Consider the following 12,811-nt stretch of genomic DNA (forward strand, 5'->3'; position numbering starts at 1 on the left):
AATTCACAATGACGTCAATAATAGAAAATTCCTATTCCATTAAACCGAAACTGGCAATTGACAACATATGTTTTTTATATATTGGTAAAAAGTATGGTCAAAATAAATATGTGAACAGTGCAAAAATCAAACTGTTGCAATTATTACGAAATAGAGTGTGTATCTAGTTACTATTTTTGATACACTATCTTAATTAGACAAATTATCTTCATATATCACACGATCGGAAAACTCTCTCACATTACTTTATAAATTTCCTATTATAAACTAAAATCAACCAGCCAAATACTCCAACCAATAGTCCTTTGTAGACCAATTAACATAAGCTTCCATAAGTGTCAATTTTGAAATGATTCCTACTAGACCAAACCTTAAGAAATTAAGACACAATCGCCTTATTTCAAACCTTAAGAAACTAGACCAAACCAAACTCCGAAGTGATCCAAAATAAATAATACATTTGACCCGTGTGGATACACTTACACTAAATAAACCATTATCCGGTGTTTAGACCCGATCAGAAGCCGGCCATAGATCCAATTCAACAACTCTTCTTTTATGATAGGGTATAATCTATAGGACTATAGGTGGACAAGTGAAAGCCTAAATGAGTTTCAACATTATAACATGGGCTTGTCATAGATCCTAGCAAATTTTGGTCCATGAAAAACAACATCCAATTAAAAACCCAAGTCTTTCAAATTCTATCTCTTTACTTCCAACAACAAAAAATGGCTAACATATAGAAAAACAGCAGCAGAATCAGCAGCAAAGAAAGAAGAAGAAGAAACAACTGAAAAGAAGAAGAAGAGAGAAAATGACTCATCTTCTTCTCCTACACCAGCTCCCTTACTTCCATTCATTATCATCATCAAAGTTGTTTTCAATGGGGAAATCAACGGTAGGATTGTGCACCCACAGGAACAGTTATCGTGTACCTGAGCAACAGAGAATGAAAACCATAAAGTGTATGGCAAATCCAAGAAGAGTAGCAATGGTAGCTAAACAGATAAGAAGGGAACTTTCAGATATGTTGCTGACCGACACCAATTTGCAATACGCTGTTCTGCCCGAAGCTGCCCTCGGTGCTGACCGTTATCTCTCTTCTGTTACTACCATTAGTGATGTTGAAGTTTCCGCAGATTTGCAGGTCTTTTCTTTTAATTGGGATTTTTTTTTTTCCCCTTTAATTTTGCCCCTTTTTGGTTGATTTTTGTTTGGAATTTCTGGGTTTGTTAGTTGTGAAATGTGAAATGTTTATGGTTTGGTTGATACTTGATAGTGTTTTGTGATTATTGGGTGTGGGTCTGAAGGAATTTAAGTTGCTATTCAAGTTACAAGTATATGCATTTTGTTGTTTATGCTTTGCATTGATGAAGAACAAGGGTTTGAGGATAATAATGCTAGTTACTTTCTCCAAGCATTGTACTAAATTTGTGATGTATTAGTGAAAAATGACCTATGGAACTGAAAATTGGTTACTGTTGTCGGGTATGGGTGCTTGAGCAGCTGTATTGTGCGGCTGTGTTGTGTGAATTTTGCAAGTTTGGGTCAGAAAAGGAGTTTTAATATCAATGCCTATGTTGGAATGATGAATATTTAAAAGGGGTAATTTGAGGTATATTGAAGAGTCTGAGTAATTTGGTTTGATGATGATAACCTATAAGCTATGGGATCCTAGTTTCTGAAGCATGTTTGTGGTTTTGCTTAATGTTTAGTTACTTTTTGCGCATTAGATGTAATAGTCCAACTATCATGAAAATTGATCATAGCAAGAAAGAATTGTTGGTAGAAATTGTCTCGTATGGACGCATGGTAAACATCTGCAAAGCCTCACTGAGTCTTGTGACATTATCTACTCTACATGGGTTCCTAAGATCCTAGCTTACATCAACTTATGTATGCTCGAAACTTGATAGGAATTTGCTGTGTAAGCTTGATTTCCAAGTAACTCGTAGTTCTTTTACCTTGGATAGATTTTCACCTTAATGCTTCTGCATTTATATACTTTAGGGCTGAAGCCATTTCAGTATTGGTTAATCCTTTCTTATTAATTGTGTCAAGGATATATGAGATGTTGTGCACTCTGTTGGTAGATTCATAATTTGGATTGGTCACTTCATATTTTGTATATAAAAAATCTTTGGTGCTATCTTATGGGCCAAAAAGTTTCCAGTTAAAAAGTTATTGATCTCCTGATGTTTGAGCTCCATCATAAGATTCATTAATTAACTTGTCAATTGCATATCAGATTTTTCATCAGATTCAATCGCTAATCTTCCTTGACCTTGCTATATAAACTAGGAAACTAACTATATTATTTTTTCCGCTCCTTGTACAGTTTATTGGGTCTGGCTTTTGGTTAAAAGCAATCTCTTTGTTGCATTGAACAACTTTCATGCTAATCATAAGCACAGAAACTTTGAGCTGTTACAATAATGTTTGCTGTAAATTGATATTGTTTCTTTATATTCTAGGTTGTCAAAGTTTATGTGTCGATTTTTGGCGATGAAAGAGGTCGAGAAGTTGCCCTTTCTGGCCTAAAAGCTAAGGCAAAATATGTGCGGGGTAAACTTGGAAAGCGCATGAAGTTGAGGCTGACTCCTGAAATTCGATTTCTAGAGGATGAATCTTTAGAAAGAGGAAGTAGGGTAAGAGCTCAAATTTAGTTATGTTCTTACGTGTTATCCGGCCATCTGGTGAATAATTTTTAAGTGCCTTCAAACCTGGTCTTTCTTTACTCTTGTTTAGATTCATATTACCCTATCGATGGTAATATTCTTTATAAGTGTAAATGTGAGCTGGGTATCTCTTTATATTATTGCTTCAGACTATTATGTATATAAAGACAAGGTTGATGAATGAAGCTGTTCTGAACTGAAAAATAGATAAGTGGCAGTATCTTGATAGGTTATTTCATTCTCAGATCTTAATTGGTGATAATCTTGCAAGAACATCTTATAGAGCCTAGAGGAAAATGTGAATAAGGTTGGTGGATGGGTTCTATGAGGTCATACACATGATATAGTCACATAATCACATCCCCCTACCTTGCTGGATGATTATACTTTTGTCTTTAATTAAGTATAGTTTTACCTCCACCCTTTGTGGTGTTGATTATTTTGGCAGGACAACACAAGCATAGCAATGTTCTAAATCTTGAATTTGACTTTTCAGGTTATTGCGATATTGGATAAGTTAAAGAATGAGAAAAATGATGCCACAAGTCCTGAAGAAGAGGAAGAATTATCCGATCCACCTTCTGATGATGATAATTGGGAGGACGACAATGATGAAGGCATTATTTATGTCAGATAGATATTTCTTGAGATGTGGTGATGCTTCAACTTTGCTCCATTGCCATCAGGTTAGGTCTCTCATTGAGTTTGTGTCCATTACTGCTTCAGTTGGACCGAACAAGGTTTCTGTTGTTCTCAAAATAATCTTTCGTGGTTAGTGGCTTAGTGCTACAAAGATCTTCAAATTGATTACATCTAGTATTACAATGATGATATTCTGACCAAAATCAAACTTTAACTGTAATCTTATTCTAAATACTACCATTAGAGGAAAACAGGGTTGCCTTAATACCAAGGATTTAGGGGTTGCATTTAGTTGGGACTTGGGAGAAAAATCATTTTCAAGATCAAATTTCCTATTTTCCTTGGTTTGGTTTGTAAAGGGATACTTTTTGAAGCTTTTTTTTTTTTAGTTTCCTCAAGGATGGACAATATTTATCTTTTATAAAATTTTCTCTCTACTTCACCTTCCTCCCCCCCTCCCTTCCATTTTGTTTTTACCATTTCTCTCTCGGTGTGTGTGTGTGTGTTAATCAAGGACCAGAACAAAGAAAAATGACATGGAATCTGATTTCTATGGAAGATAATTAAGATTCAGTTTAAGATGTATTCCTCTGAACTGAACACACCCTTAACTGCAACTTCGTACCATCTATTGGCTCCCAACTCTTGTTTTATAGGGGCGAGAGAGGGGCTGAGAGAATTTGAGACTAAACAAACGAAAAGCTTGTTCAATTAGATCTTCATGAGAAACTCTGAGATTGCTTGAAACTCTGACAACCCAGGTCAGGTCTCTTAGTGAGAGGTAGCTTGAACTCCGGCCAACCAGGTCAGGTTTCTTTGTGAGAGGTATATTGAACTCCAGACAACCCATGTCAGGTTTCTTGTTTAACAGTTATTGAGTAAATGATTAAGAGAGCACCAGAGGAGTTCTTTAATATACCCACTTTTCTTATGTTAAAGTGGTAGCCTCAAGTGACTTGCATTTGGGTTAAGTAAATGAGGAACTAATGAGTGATCCAGAAAGCAACCGAGGAAGTTCTGCAAAATGTCTTTGTATTTTGTCATGGTTAAAGGTTAGTCTCAAGTGACTTAAATAAATGAAGCAAATTTAGTGTGAAAGGTTTACATTTTTGTTTGAGCGGAAGGTTTTCTTTTTTGTTTGAGCAAAACATGTTCTTCGGAAGCACTGTGTTTTTTTTTCTGGATACTACAACCTTGACAATTGTTTCGAAGTATCCGTTACATTTTGTTTTTATTTCCACATTACCTCCCCACTTTTCCATTGCTACTTCCTGAATTTCTCGCTGTGCCATACATTTTGCAGGGCCGCAGAGAATGATTCCTGCAATAGGAGGCTTTCCATAAATGTCTTGTGGCTAAAGGGGCTTTTTGCATACAGTTGTGCTTGCATCTGTGACAGTGAAGTTAGCCAGAAGTTTGATTAAAGCATATCTCAATATGTAATTCCTAGCAGAGATGGTTCAAAGGCGTGGCAGTGATTTGCTAACAACTTGCAAATGAAATGCCCCTGTAAATAAATAGAGCCTCTAATGAATGTTAATTATAAGTGTTATGCCTCTGAATCTCTGATAGTCTGGTTTTTTGCTTAAAATGTTGAATAATGATTAGTTTCTCTTGTTCAACTAGATTTTTTAATGTATATTTTTTTTCTTTCAATTTTGTATATATATATATATATATATATATATATTTTTTTTTTTTTTTTTTTTTTGTACTTCATACTAAAAGAATGCATTTATAAGTCTCACAGATTTGCCACTGGTTTAGTATTATATCTGTGCCTCTGGTGTTGGTTGGTGAGAACTTTGTACAAAAATATGGAGCTTCAGTAAGCAATATGACACCACTCTTTTCAGGACAAAAGTACTTGATAAGATGGCACCATTACACATTTGCACCAAACTTCAGCCCTAATATATATGTGACACTTGATTAATGAGTAGCCATTGTGCTAAATGCCCATAACTATCCTTTTATTACTCACATAACAATGAGTTGATCTTGCAAAAGCAAGTGTAATAAGCTCTGATTTTCTGAACAAAGTTATTTATTCGACAAAATTTATCTGACAGTAGAATATGTATCACTCTTCACAGTCAAAATAACAAGGCCAAGCAAAAAGCTCAGGAAAAGCAAGAGTCAACAGCCAAGTACATCTGAGCACAAAGCAAAACAATTTATTAATCAAAATTTAGTGAAGATAAAATCATCTCAATATGATGTTTTCATTTGAGCAACTAAAATCAATTTGTTGTCATTATGTTGATGGTCATTGAGCCACAAAATTTTGTAAATAAGAACATGCACAACTACGAGTATCAAGGTCTACAAAAGCCTCTTGGTGAAGTGATAAATCGACGAACTTTTTATGCATCCTTCCCCTCAGCATTTTATCCCATCCACTATCTATCAGTGATGGGCCTCTGCCTGGGCTCCTGCCTTAGCTTCAGCTTTCTTATGTGACTTGGCCTTCATCTGATGAACAAAGGACAATAGGTTCAGAAATTTGCTAAATCCTATATCCACACAGACAAATAAAAGGAACATCTTTTTTGCAATGATCATTGTTAAATACTAGTGTCAAATACTATAATCCAAATCCAAAATACAGAACCGAATGCATGAGTGGAACATAGGGAAGTATTAGCAAGTATGAGTAGTGCCACAGCACGCAGCTCCTCATTTGACAATATAGTTAGCAATGCACATTTGAATGGCCATCAATGAGGTGGTCAGTCCGTGCTTTGCTTGAAAGAAGGGGAGTATTCTCTGGGACAATTTCCTTTTTCCCCCAGTTTGGTATAGGGAGAGAATCAGAGAATACTTTATTCCCCTAACTCAAAGAAGGAATGCCACATTTCCAACAACTGCCTTAACTCTTTTTCTTCTTCCCTCCATTCCTTTTTGCCATCTTCTTTCACTCTTTCCTCCTCAACATTTCTAGCAAGTAAAATGAACTTAAAAAGTTGATTTCTATTGAAATTAATTTCCACCAAATACAAGCTGCCCTCCACAACAAACCTAAGTCCCAAAAATTAAGTATTCCCTCTGATAACATAGAAGCAAAGACTAAGCACGGCCGTGTCATGCAAGTTATCATCCTCGTGAAAAATTCATTGACCATGAAACTCATGACAATTTAATACACAACAAAATACCACAGTAAAAGCGAAAAATTAAAATACAATACAGTTATAGAAATCAGATATGCAAGATCAATCCTGAATGATACTCTACAAATATGAAGGTCACTAATAGGGCAGCAAGCCAGCAACCAATCTTAATATTTGCAACTGATGGAGTGTGCGTCAAGGCAAGAAAAAGAGCGAGTCAAGCAAGGGAAACAGAGCTTCACAAATTTCCCCATGATCAAATACAATATCTTTAAAAAAAGCAAAGTGAAACGGTTGTGACCTCAAATGAAGCACATTCCTACCCAGAAAACTTTGAAATGGTACACTAAATTTGAGTCATATTATCAATTCAACAAGACAAACTCTCATAGTTCGCAATTCGAGATACGAGCAAAGTTCAAAGACAACAGAATAGCAAACCACAGATCACACAGGCATTTAACAGATGATTAATACAAAACATAATCCTTAAATCCCCCTTTAATTGATACAATAACAAAATCACCAATTTCGTGCAACATTTAAAGAAGAATAACAGCATCAACACAATTCAATAATAATAAAACCCAGATCAGTTTTGAAATTCAGTCATCAAACATCCATAAACCTAAATCAGATCTCTCCACATTCTGGCAAATGAATAGTGCATATCATCACACCAAAAAATCAAATAAAATAACAATTAACCTACAGAAAAATGAAACAAAATTGACCTTGAGAACTTTGAGCTTCATGTTTCCGTAGACCAATCCAGCAGTGAAAGCTGATGCACGAGCTACCTAAAAACCCCAAAATTAAGCCAAAAAAACCCACAAATTCCTCTTCAAAACCCTAAATTAAGAAGAAATACAACAAGAAAATGAATGAGAAGAAATTGAGTAGATTTACCAATGCGAGAGTGCTAGTGCCACTGTAGAACTGAGGAAGTGAAGGTGCCATTGATCTGAAAGAGAGAGACTGAGAAAGAGGGAAGATCTATATTGAGGAGAGAGAATTTGCAGGGAAAACCCTAAATTGATTTCGGAGAGGAGAGAGAAAGAAGAAGGGTGTGACCGTGTGAGTGGGTGGAAGAGAGGTTTGTTTCGGTGAGTTGCTTACGTCATGGTTGACTTTATTGGGCCTGACTACTAAATTTTTGGAGCTTGGGTTTATAATAATGGTTTGTTTCATTTAATCGGGTTTTATGGGTTGACCCGAATTATATGACCCGAAAACTATTCAAAATTTAAAAGTCTGAATTGTTTTGACCCTACCTGAATCTAATTGATTTGAAAGTTTGTGTTTTTGTTTTTGTGGGGAAAAATTGACTAACCTAGAAAAAGTGCGGGTTTGAACGGATTGAACATGTATTTTGAGGCCAAAGAATGAACTCGGCTAGTTGACTTGAAATGTTTGTATCAATTTTGCGAATTTGGGAATGGAACTATGGACTAATGAATATTATAATTAAAATAAGAGTTGATGTTTGATCAATTTGAAGAAAAAACTTACTTTTGAATAATAATTTACATGACTCTGCCATTTGATCTTAGTTAGTATTTTGACTTGTAGAAGATTACTAGGAAAATTTGTAAATAACCACCCACAAAATAGACCAATTTTGATATAACCACCCAAAAAATAATTATTTTTAAACTACCACCCACTAAATTAAAAAAACGCTCAGATTACCACCCAAATTGTTTTTCCGGTGAATTTTTGGATTGTGGACCCCACTCAACGGCTAGTAACGACTAGTTTTTGGGTTTGTAACTCATTGCTTCCCCGATTTTCTGCCATTAAACACTTCTCCATAGTCAGAAACCATTTTCTTCTTCAAATTTTCACAAAATTTCACAAAAAACGCTTCCCCTAATTGCAAAAGCATCCACAAGAAAGACTACAGGTGATTTGCGCTTCAGGTATTATCTTTGCCTTTTAAAAATTGCAGGATTCATCAACTGTAATTGGGGAATAAATGGGGGATTATTTACTTAGGGTTCTTGTTGCCCTTGAATTGGGGAAAATTGGGGGATAAGTTACTTAGGGTTCTTGTTCCAAGCGCGAATTAGTTGTGTTATTTCAACAATTATTGATTGTTAGTTAGCTTGAATTGGGGTTTCTATGATTGATTGTTAGTTAGCGTAGGTGTAATTGAGTTTGCAATTGATTTATTGACGTACTGTTTTGATTGTTTGCATGATTTTGTTTTGAGCTTGTATGATTAATTGTTGTTGGAATTGTTGTGGCAGAAATGGAGGAGAATAAGGTGGTTTTCAGATTTAAGTATCTGAGTGTTGTTATTGACATTGAATATGAAGTAGGAAAAAGTAACTTGTTGGATACAACAATAGAAATTGAAGATAGACTTCGCGAAATGGAAGACCCTGTAGAAGGATCAATTGACATTTTGCACCCCACATTTCAGTATATTTATAGAGGGAAGTATAGGAATTTAGAGGATGATGGTGATGTGTTCAAGATGATTAGGAGGTTACCTAATAAGGACATGTATACCATACATGTTGGGAGCACAGATGACCCAGGCTTCTTGGCTGATTGTATCTTGGAGTACAAGATGAAACAAAATGGGACATGGCCACCCCCTAGTTATCCTCATTATGGAGGCCAACCACAACAATGACTATGACTAGGTGTAGTTGAAATAGATGTGTATAATATGTTGTGTAATGGAACTGGTTGTTGAAGTTGACATTTGTTATGGTATTTGCAGGTTGGAAGATGTCCTGGAATAACTCATCTCCCACAAACCAGAAGAAATGCAATTGTGGATTGCCTCTTTCAAAGCTGACATCTTGGACAAGGGACAATCTAGGGAGGAAATTCAAGGCTTGCAAATTCTATGACCCAGTCACTGAAAGTAGGGGATGCAAGTGTTTTGAATGGGTAGACAGTGATGATGGAACTGAGCGGCAGAGAGATGTCATCAACCAACTTCTCCTTGACAAAAAACTGATGAAGGGTGAAATTAACTCACTGAAGAGGGAGGTTGATGACTTGACTGGCCAAAGAAGGTGTTTTCTAAATGAGGTTGACAATTTGAAACTGAAATGCAAGGCCCTAAGTGGTGACAAGAAGAATATGATGAGCAGCAATGGGAATTCTGACAACAAGCTCATGTTTGTTGTACTTGTTATGTGTTCTCTTTTTTTAGTCTTAGGTTCTGTTGTAATTCTTAAAATGGTATAAGGGGGAGATGAAGGCCTATTGTAATGGTACTATTATGCTGTTGTGGACTGAAATGTAGTAAATGAAATTGTTAATAAAAGAGTTGTTTTGCATTGAACATTTGGTAAAGTCAAATTCATATCATTAACATTGTAACAATGCCATCCAAATAAACATTGTAACACATTACAACCATTAACATTGTAACAATGCCATATAAATGTCATAAGATTATCCTCAAAACATTGTGCACTTATCATCTAACACTAACAAACAAAATAGGAGCAACATTCTGCTTAGTTCCTAGGTCTAATTACATGCAGCTTGGCTCTTGGTGGCTGTTGTGTTTGTTCAGTTGCTGCAGCTGTTGTGGATGATGAGGGAACTGGTGCAGAGGTTATGGCAACTGTATTGCTTGAAGCTTGACTGTACTGAGGCTGCTGCTGCATCTTCTAATGCCCTTCTCGAGGGAAGCTCTTGGAACCAATACTATTTGGTCCAGGGGTACCACCAACTGCACTATGTAAAGAACACAAAGTAGATTTAAGTTAGTTTGTTGTTGTCCATACTCCAAAAACCACAGCTCAGCATTTAATAAAAGGAAAAGGCATTTTTACCTTTTTCAAAGCTCTCTCTGCCCTCTTCCTTCTCTAGTCAGTCACCCAGTCAGTGTTCAGAGGTGGTCTTCCTCCTTCTTTCTTTGGGGAAGAGACAACAACTGGTGTGGCAGGAGGATTTTTGCATGTCTTTGCATAGTGTCCAAGCTGCCCACAGTTCTTACAGGTGCTCCTCCTTCTGATGGATTGCTGGACATCCTGGTTTTGCCCAGCCAATTCTCCCTGCTCCAACTTCCTCTTCTTACACTTAGGCCTCCCTGGTTGGATTTTGATGGCTGGTGGTAGTGGTTGCCTCAGCTTAACCTTTTCCCAATGTTTTGGACCAGGCATAGCTGCTACCTCAAGCCTATATGCCAACATGTATGTGGACACAAGGTAGGCACTGTCCACATAATCTTCAGGGTCTGCCCTTTTGTCCATGATGCATGCATATGCATGGACACAGGGGATACCAGTGAGGTCCCAATGGAAGCAGGTGCATGTTGCCTTGCTCAGGTCAACTGTGACTAGGTCAGAGTTAAGCTCCACCTCATAACTGTCACCCCTAGACACTTGCACAATGCAGTGCCTTGCAGCTGGTTCTATCCTTTGGAATGTTTTCTTCACATAAGGAACAACCTTCCCTTCCATTTTCAGAAAACTTTCCCATTTGTCATTGTTTCTTTTCATCATGTACCTCCTAAGCCACTCCATTTGAGTCAATATAGGCTTATCCCTCGCTTCTTTGATAACAGCATTAAAAGTCTCACAAATGTTGTTGAGCAACATGTTTGACTTTGGGAATGTGCTGAATGCATGCCTAGACCAGTGCTTAGCAGGAATGACAACAAGATATTCATAAGCTCCCTCAGACAGGAACCTTATTGACTCCATTACTACCTCAAAGTCAAACTACAATAAGAAAGGGAAAGATAAAAACTTCTAGAATCAGAACACACACACTCACAAATGCATCATAGATGTAACAGACAACATTACATAACAGTGCAAATAGGAAGCTTACCAATGTTGTTGCCTTTGCTGCTGACCAGAACAACTCCTTAAAAGTGGCTCCACTAAACTGTAACTTGAAGTTAGCCCATATATGTCTGACACAGTACCTTGTGTCTGCATAAGGGACAACCTGGTGCAAAGCTTCTAACAAGCCCTGTGCACACATCACATATAGTAAATAAGTGAACTAACTTCACAATTACATTCATAAATCACAAAAAAGTTGTGGATGTATGTGTACCTTTTGCCTGTCAGATATAAATGTATATCCTAGGCCTCGATCTTCATCCCTTAGGGCTTTCATCAGGCTCTCAAGGAACCAAACCCAAGTTTCAGTATTCTCTATTTCAGTTGTAGCCTAGGCTATAGGGTAAATATTATTATTGCCATCCTTACCAACTGCAACTAATATCTGACCAGGGTATGGACCTTTGAGATGACATCAATCCACCCCAATTACTGGTCTACAACCAGACAGAAACCCTTTCCTCAATGGTGCAAGGCATATGAACATTCTCATGAATAATGGGGGCTCAATCTGCTCTAATTTATCAACCACAACATCACATTCAGTGCCAGGGCTGTATTGCATGAGAGCCTTCCCATAGTCCCACACTCATGCATATTGTTCTGCTGCTGATCCATAAATCATGAGCTTAGCCCTTGCCCTTGCCATCCAAGCTTTGTTGTATGTAATCCCTATGCTAAAATCACCTAAAACCCTCCTTATGAAGCCTTTTATTTTCCACCCAGGATCACTTCTCCAATCCTCAATGTATTTCTCAGCTAAAAATTCAGCAGTAAGGTTCAGATTGCTTCTAACCCTTAAATAGTTATGGTTTAAATTCACACTCTTAATTTGCCAATACTCTTGGTTCACAGCCCTCCTTGTAACAACCCTAAAATGACATCTCCACCCCCCAACACAAGTACACAAAGGCAGCCTACACTTCTTTTTATTCCATTTGCATTGACACCTCCTTCTACACTGGATAGTTACTTTTGTGCTATCATTGTGCAAAAACCAACTTCATACCTATTCTCAATGGCATGAAGCTTTAGAGCTTTCCTCAGCAATTTGTTGTTGAGGAACTTCAGTCCTTTTACCAATTGAATAGGCTTTTTCAAATCTACTGAGGCATGGAGCCATGGACATTGTTCTTGCTCATCATCTGAATCTCTAGGGCTTTCCAACTCCTCTGAATCAGAAGTAAAGTCTCCCTGTGCAGAAATTTCTTTGCTCAACAACTCAGTTTCAAGCTACTCATCATTGTTCTCCACCTCATATTCAATCCTATCTTCCCCACACTGTAGACTGGCATTCACTTCTTCAATTATCTGAGTTACAGTGTTGTCAACACCTTCATCTATGTTAGCATCCTCAAATCCCCCCTCCTCTTCCCTAGCTTCCCACTTTATGTCAGTGTCAAGGTCTTCAGAACTTGAGGAACCAGATCCAGATTCTGATTCCACCTCAACCTCTCTCTTTGTCTTCCTCTTCCTTTTCCCCTGTTTTTTCCCCTTTCCCTTTCCCTTTCCCTGTCCCTTTCCCTTGACCCTATTTCTCCCAGATGTG

General features: G+C 37.2%; 2 protein-coding genes across 2 annotated transcripts; one reads left to right on the forward strand and one right to left on the reverse strand.

The window, feature by feature from the left end:
* The first annotated feature begins 603 nt into the window (after nucleotides 1-603).
* LOC110718852 (probable ribosome-binding factor A, chloroplastic) lies at nucleotides 604-4,945 on the forward strand. Its single transcript, XM_021897772.1, has 4 exons — nucleotides 604-1,150; nucleotides 2,478-2,651; nucleotides 3,178-3,367; nucleotides 4,627-4,945. The coding sequence occupies exons 1-3, from the start codon at nucleotides 818-820 to the stop codon at nucleotides 3,316-3,318; spliced, it is 648 nt and encodes a 215-aa protein (XP_021753464.1). The 5' UTR covers nucleotides 604-817; the 3' UTR covers nucleotides 3,319-3,367; nucleotides 4,627-4,945.
* Nucleotides 4,946-5,462: 517 nt separating this feature from the next.
* Nucleotides 5,463-7,522, reverse strand: LOC110718853. The gene is made up of 3 exons (XM_021897773.1): nucleotides 7,346-7,522; nucleotides 7,171-7,236; nucleotides 5,463-5,798 (listed from the first exon to the last, which is right to left on the reverse strand). Exons 1-3 carry the CDS (start codon nucleotides 7,394-7,396, stop codon nucleotides 5,733-5,735), a joined length of 183 nt encoding a protein of 60 aa, XP_021753465.1. The 5' UTR covers nucleotides 7,397-7,522; the 3' UTR covers nucleotides 5,463-5,732.
* Nucleotides 7,523-12,811: the final 5,289 nt, after the last annotated feature.

Source organism: Chenopodium quinoa, unplaced genomic scaffold (genome assembly GCF_001683475.1).
Source record: "Chenopodium quinoa cultivar QQ74 unplaced genomic scaffold, ASM168347v1, whole genome shotgun sequence".
Taxonomy (NCBI): domain Eukaryota; kingdom Viridiplantae; phylum Streptophyta; class Magnoliopsida; order Caryophyllales; family Amaranthaceae; genus Chenopodium; species Chenopodium quinoa.

Bases quoted from the DNA above. Each gene is read 5' to 3' on its own strand.
- LOC110718853 (XM_021897773.1), bottom strand. From the start codon at position 7,396: ATGGCACCTTCACTTCCTCAGTTCTACAGTGGCACTAGCACTCTCGCA. The intron at 7,237-7,345 runs GTAAATCTACTC...TGGGGTTTTTAG, and splicing joins GCACTAGCACTCTCGCATTG to GTAGCTCGTGCATCAGCTTT. The intron at 5,799-7,170 runs GTCAATTTTGTT...TTTGTTCATCAG, and splicing joins TGAAGCTCAAAGTTCTCAAG to ATGAAGGCCAAGTCACATAA.
- LOC110718852 (XM_021897772.1), top strand. From the start codon at position 818: ATGACTCATCTTCTTCTCCTACACCAGCTCCCTTACTTCCATTCATTA. The intron at 1,151-2,477 runs GTCTTTTCTTTT...TTTATATTCTAG, and splicing joins AAGTTTCCGCAGATTTGCAG to GTTGTCAAAGTTTATGTGTC. The intron at 2,652-3,177 runs GTAAGAGCTCAA...TTGACTTTTCAG, and splicing joins CTTTAGAAAGAGGAAGTAGG to GTTATTGCGATATTGGATAA.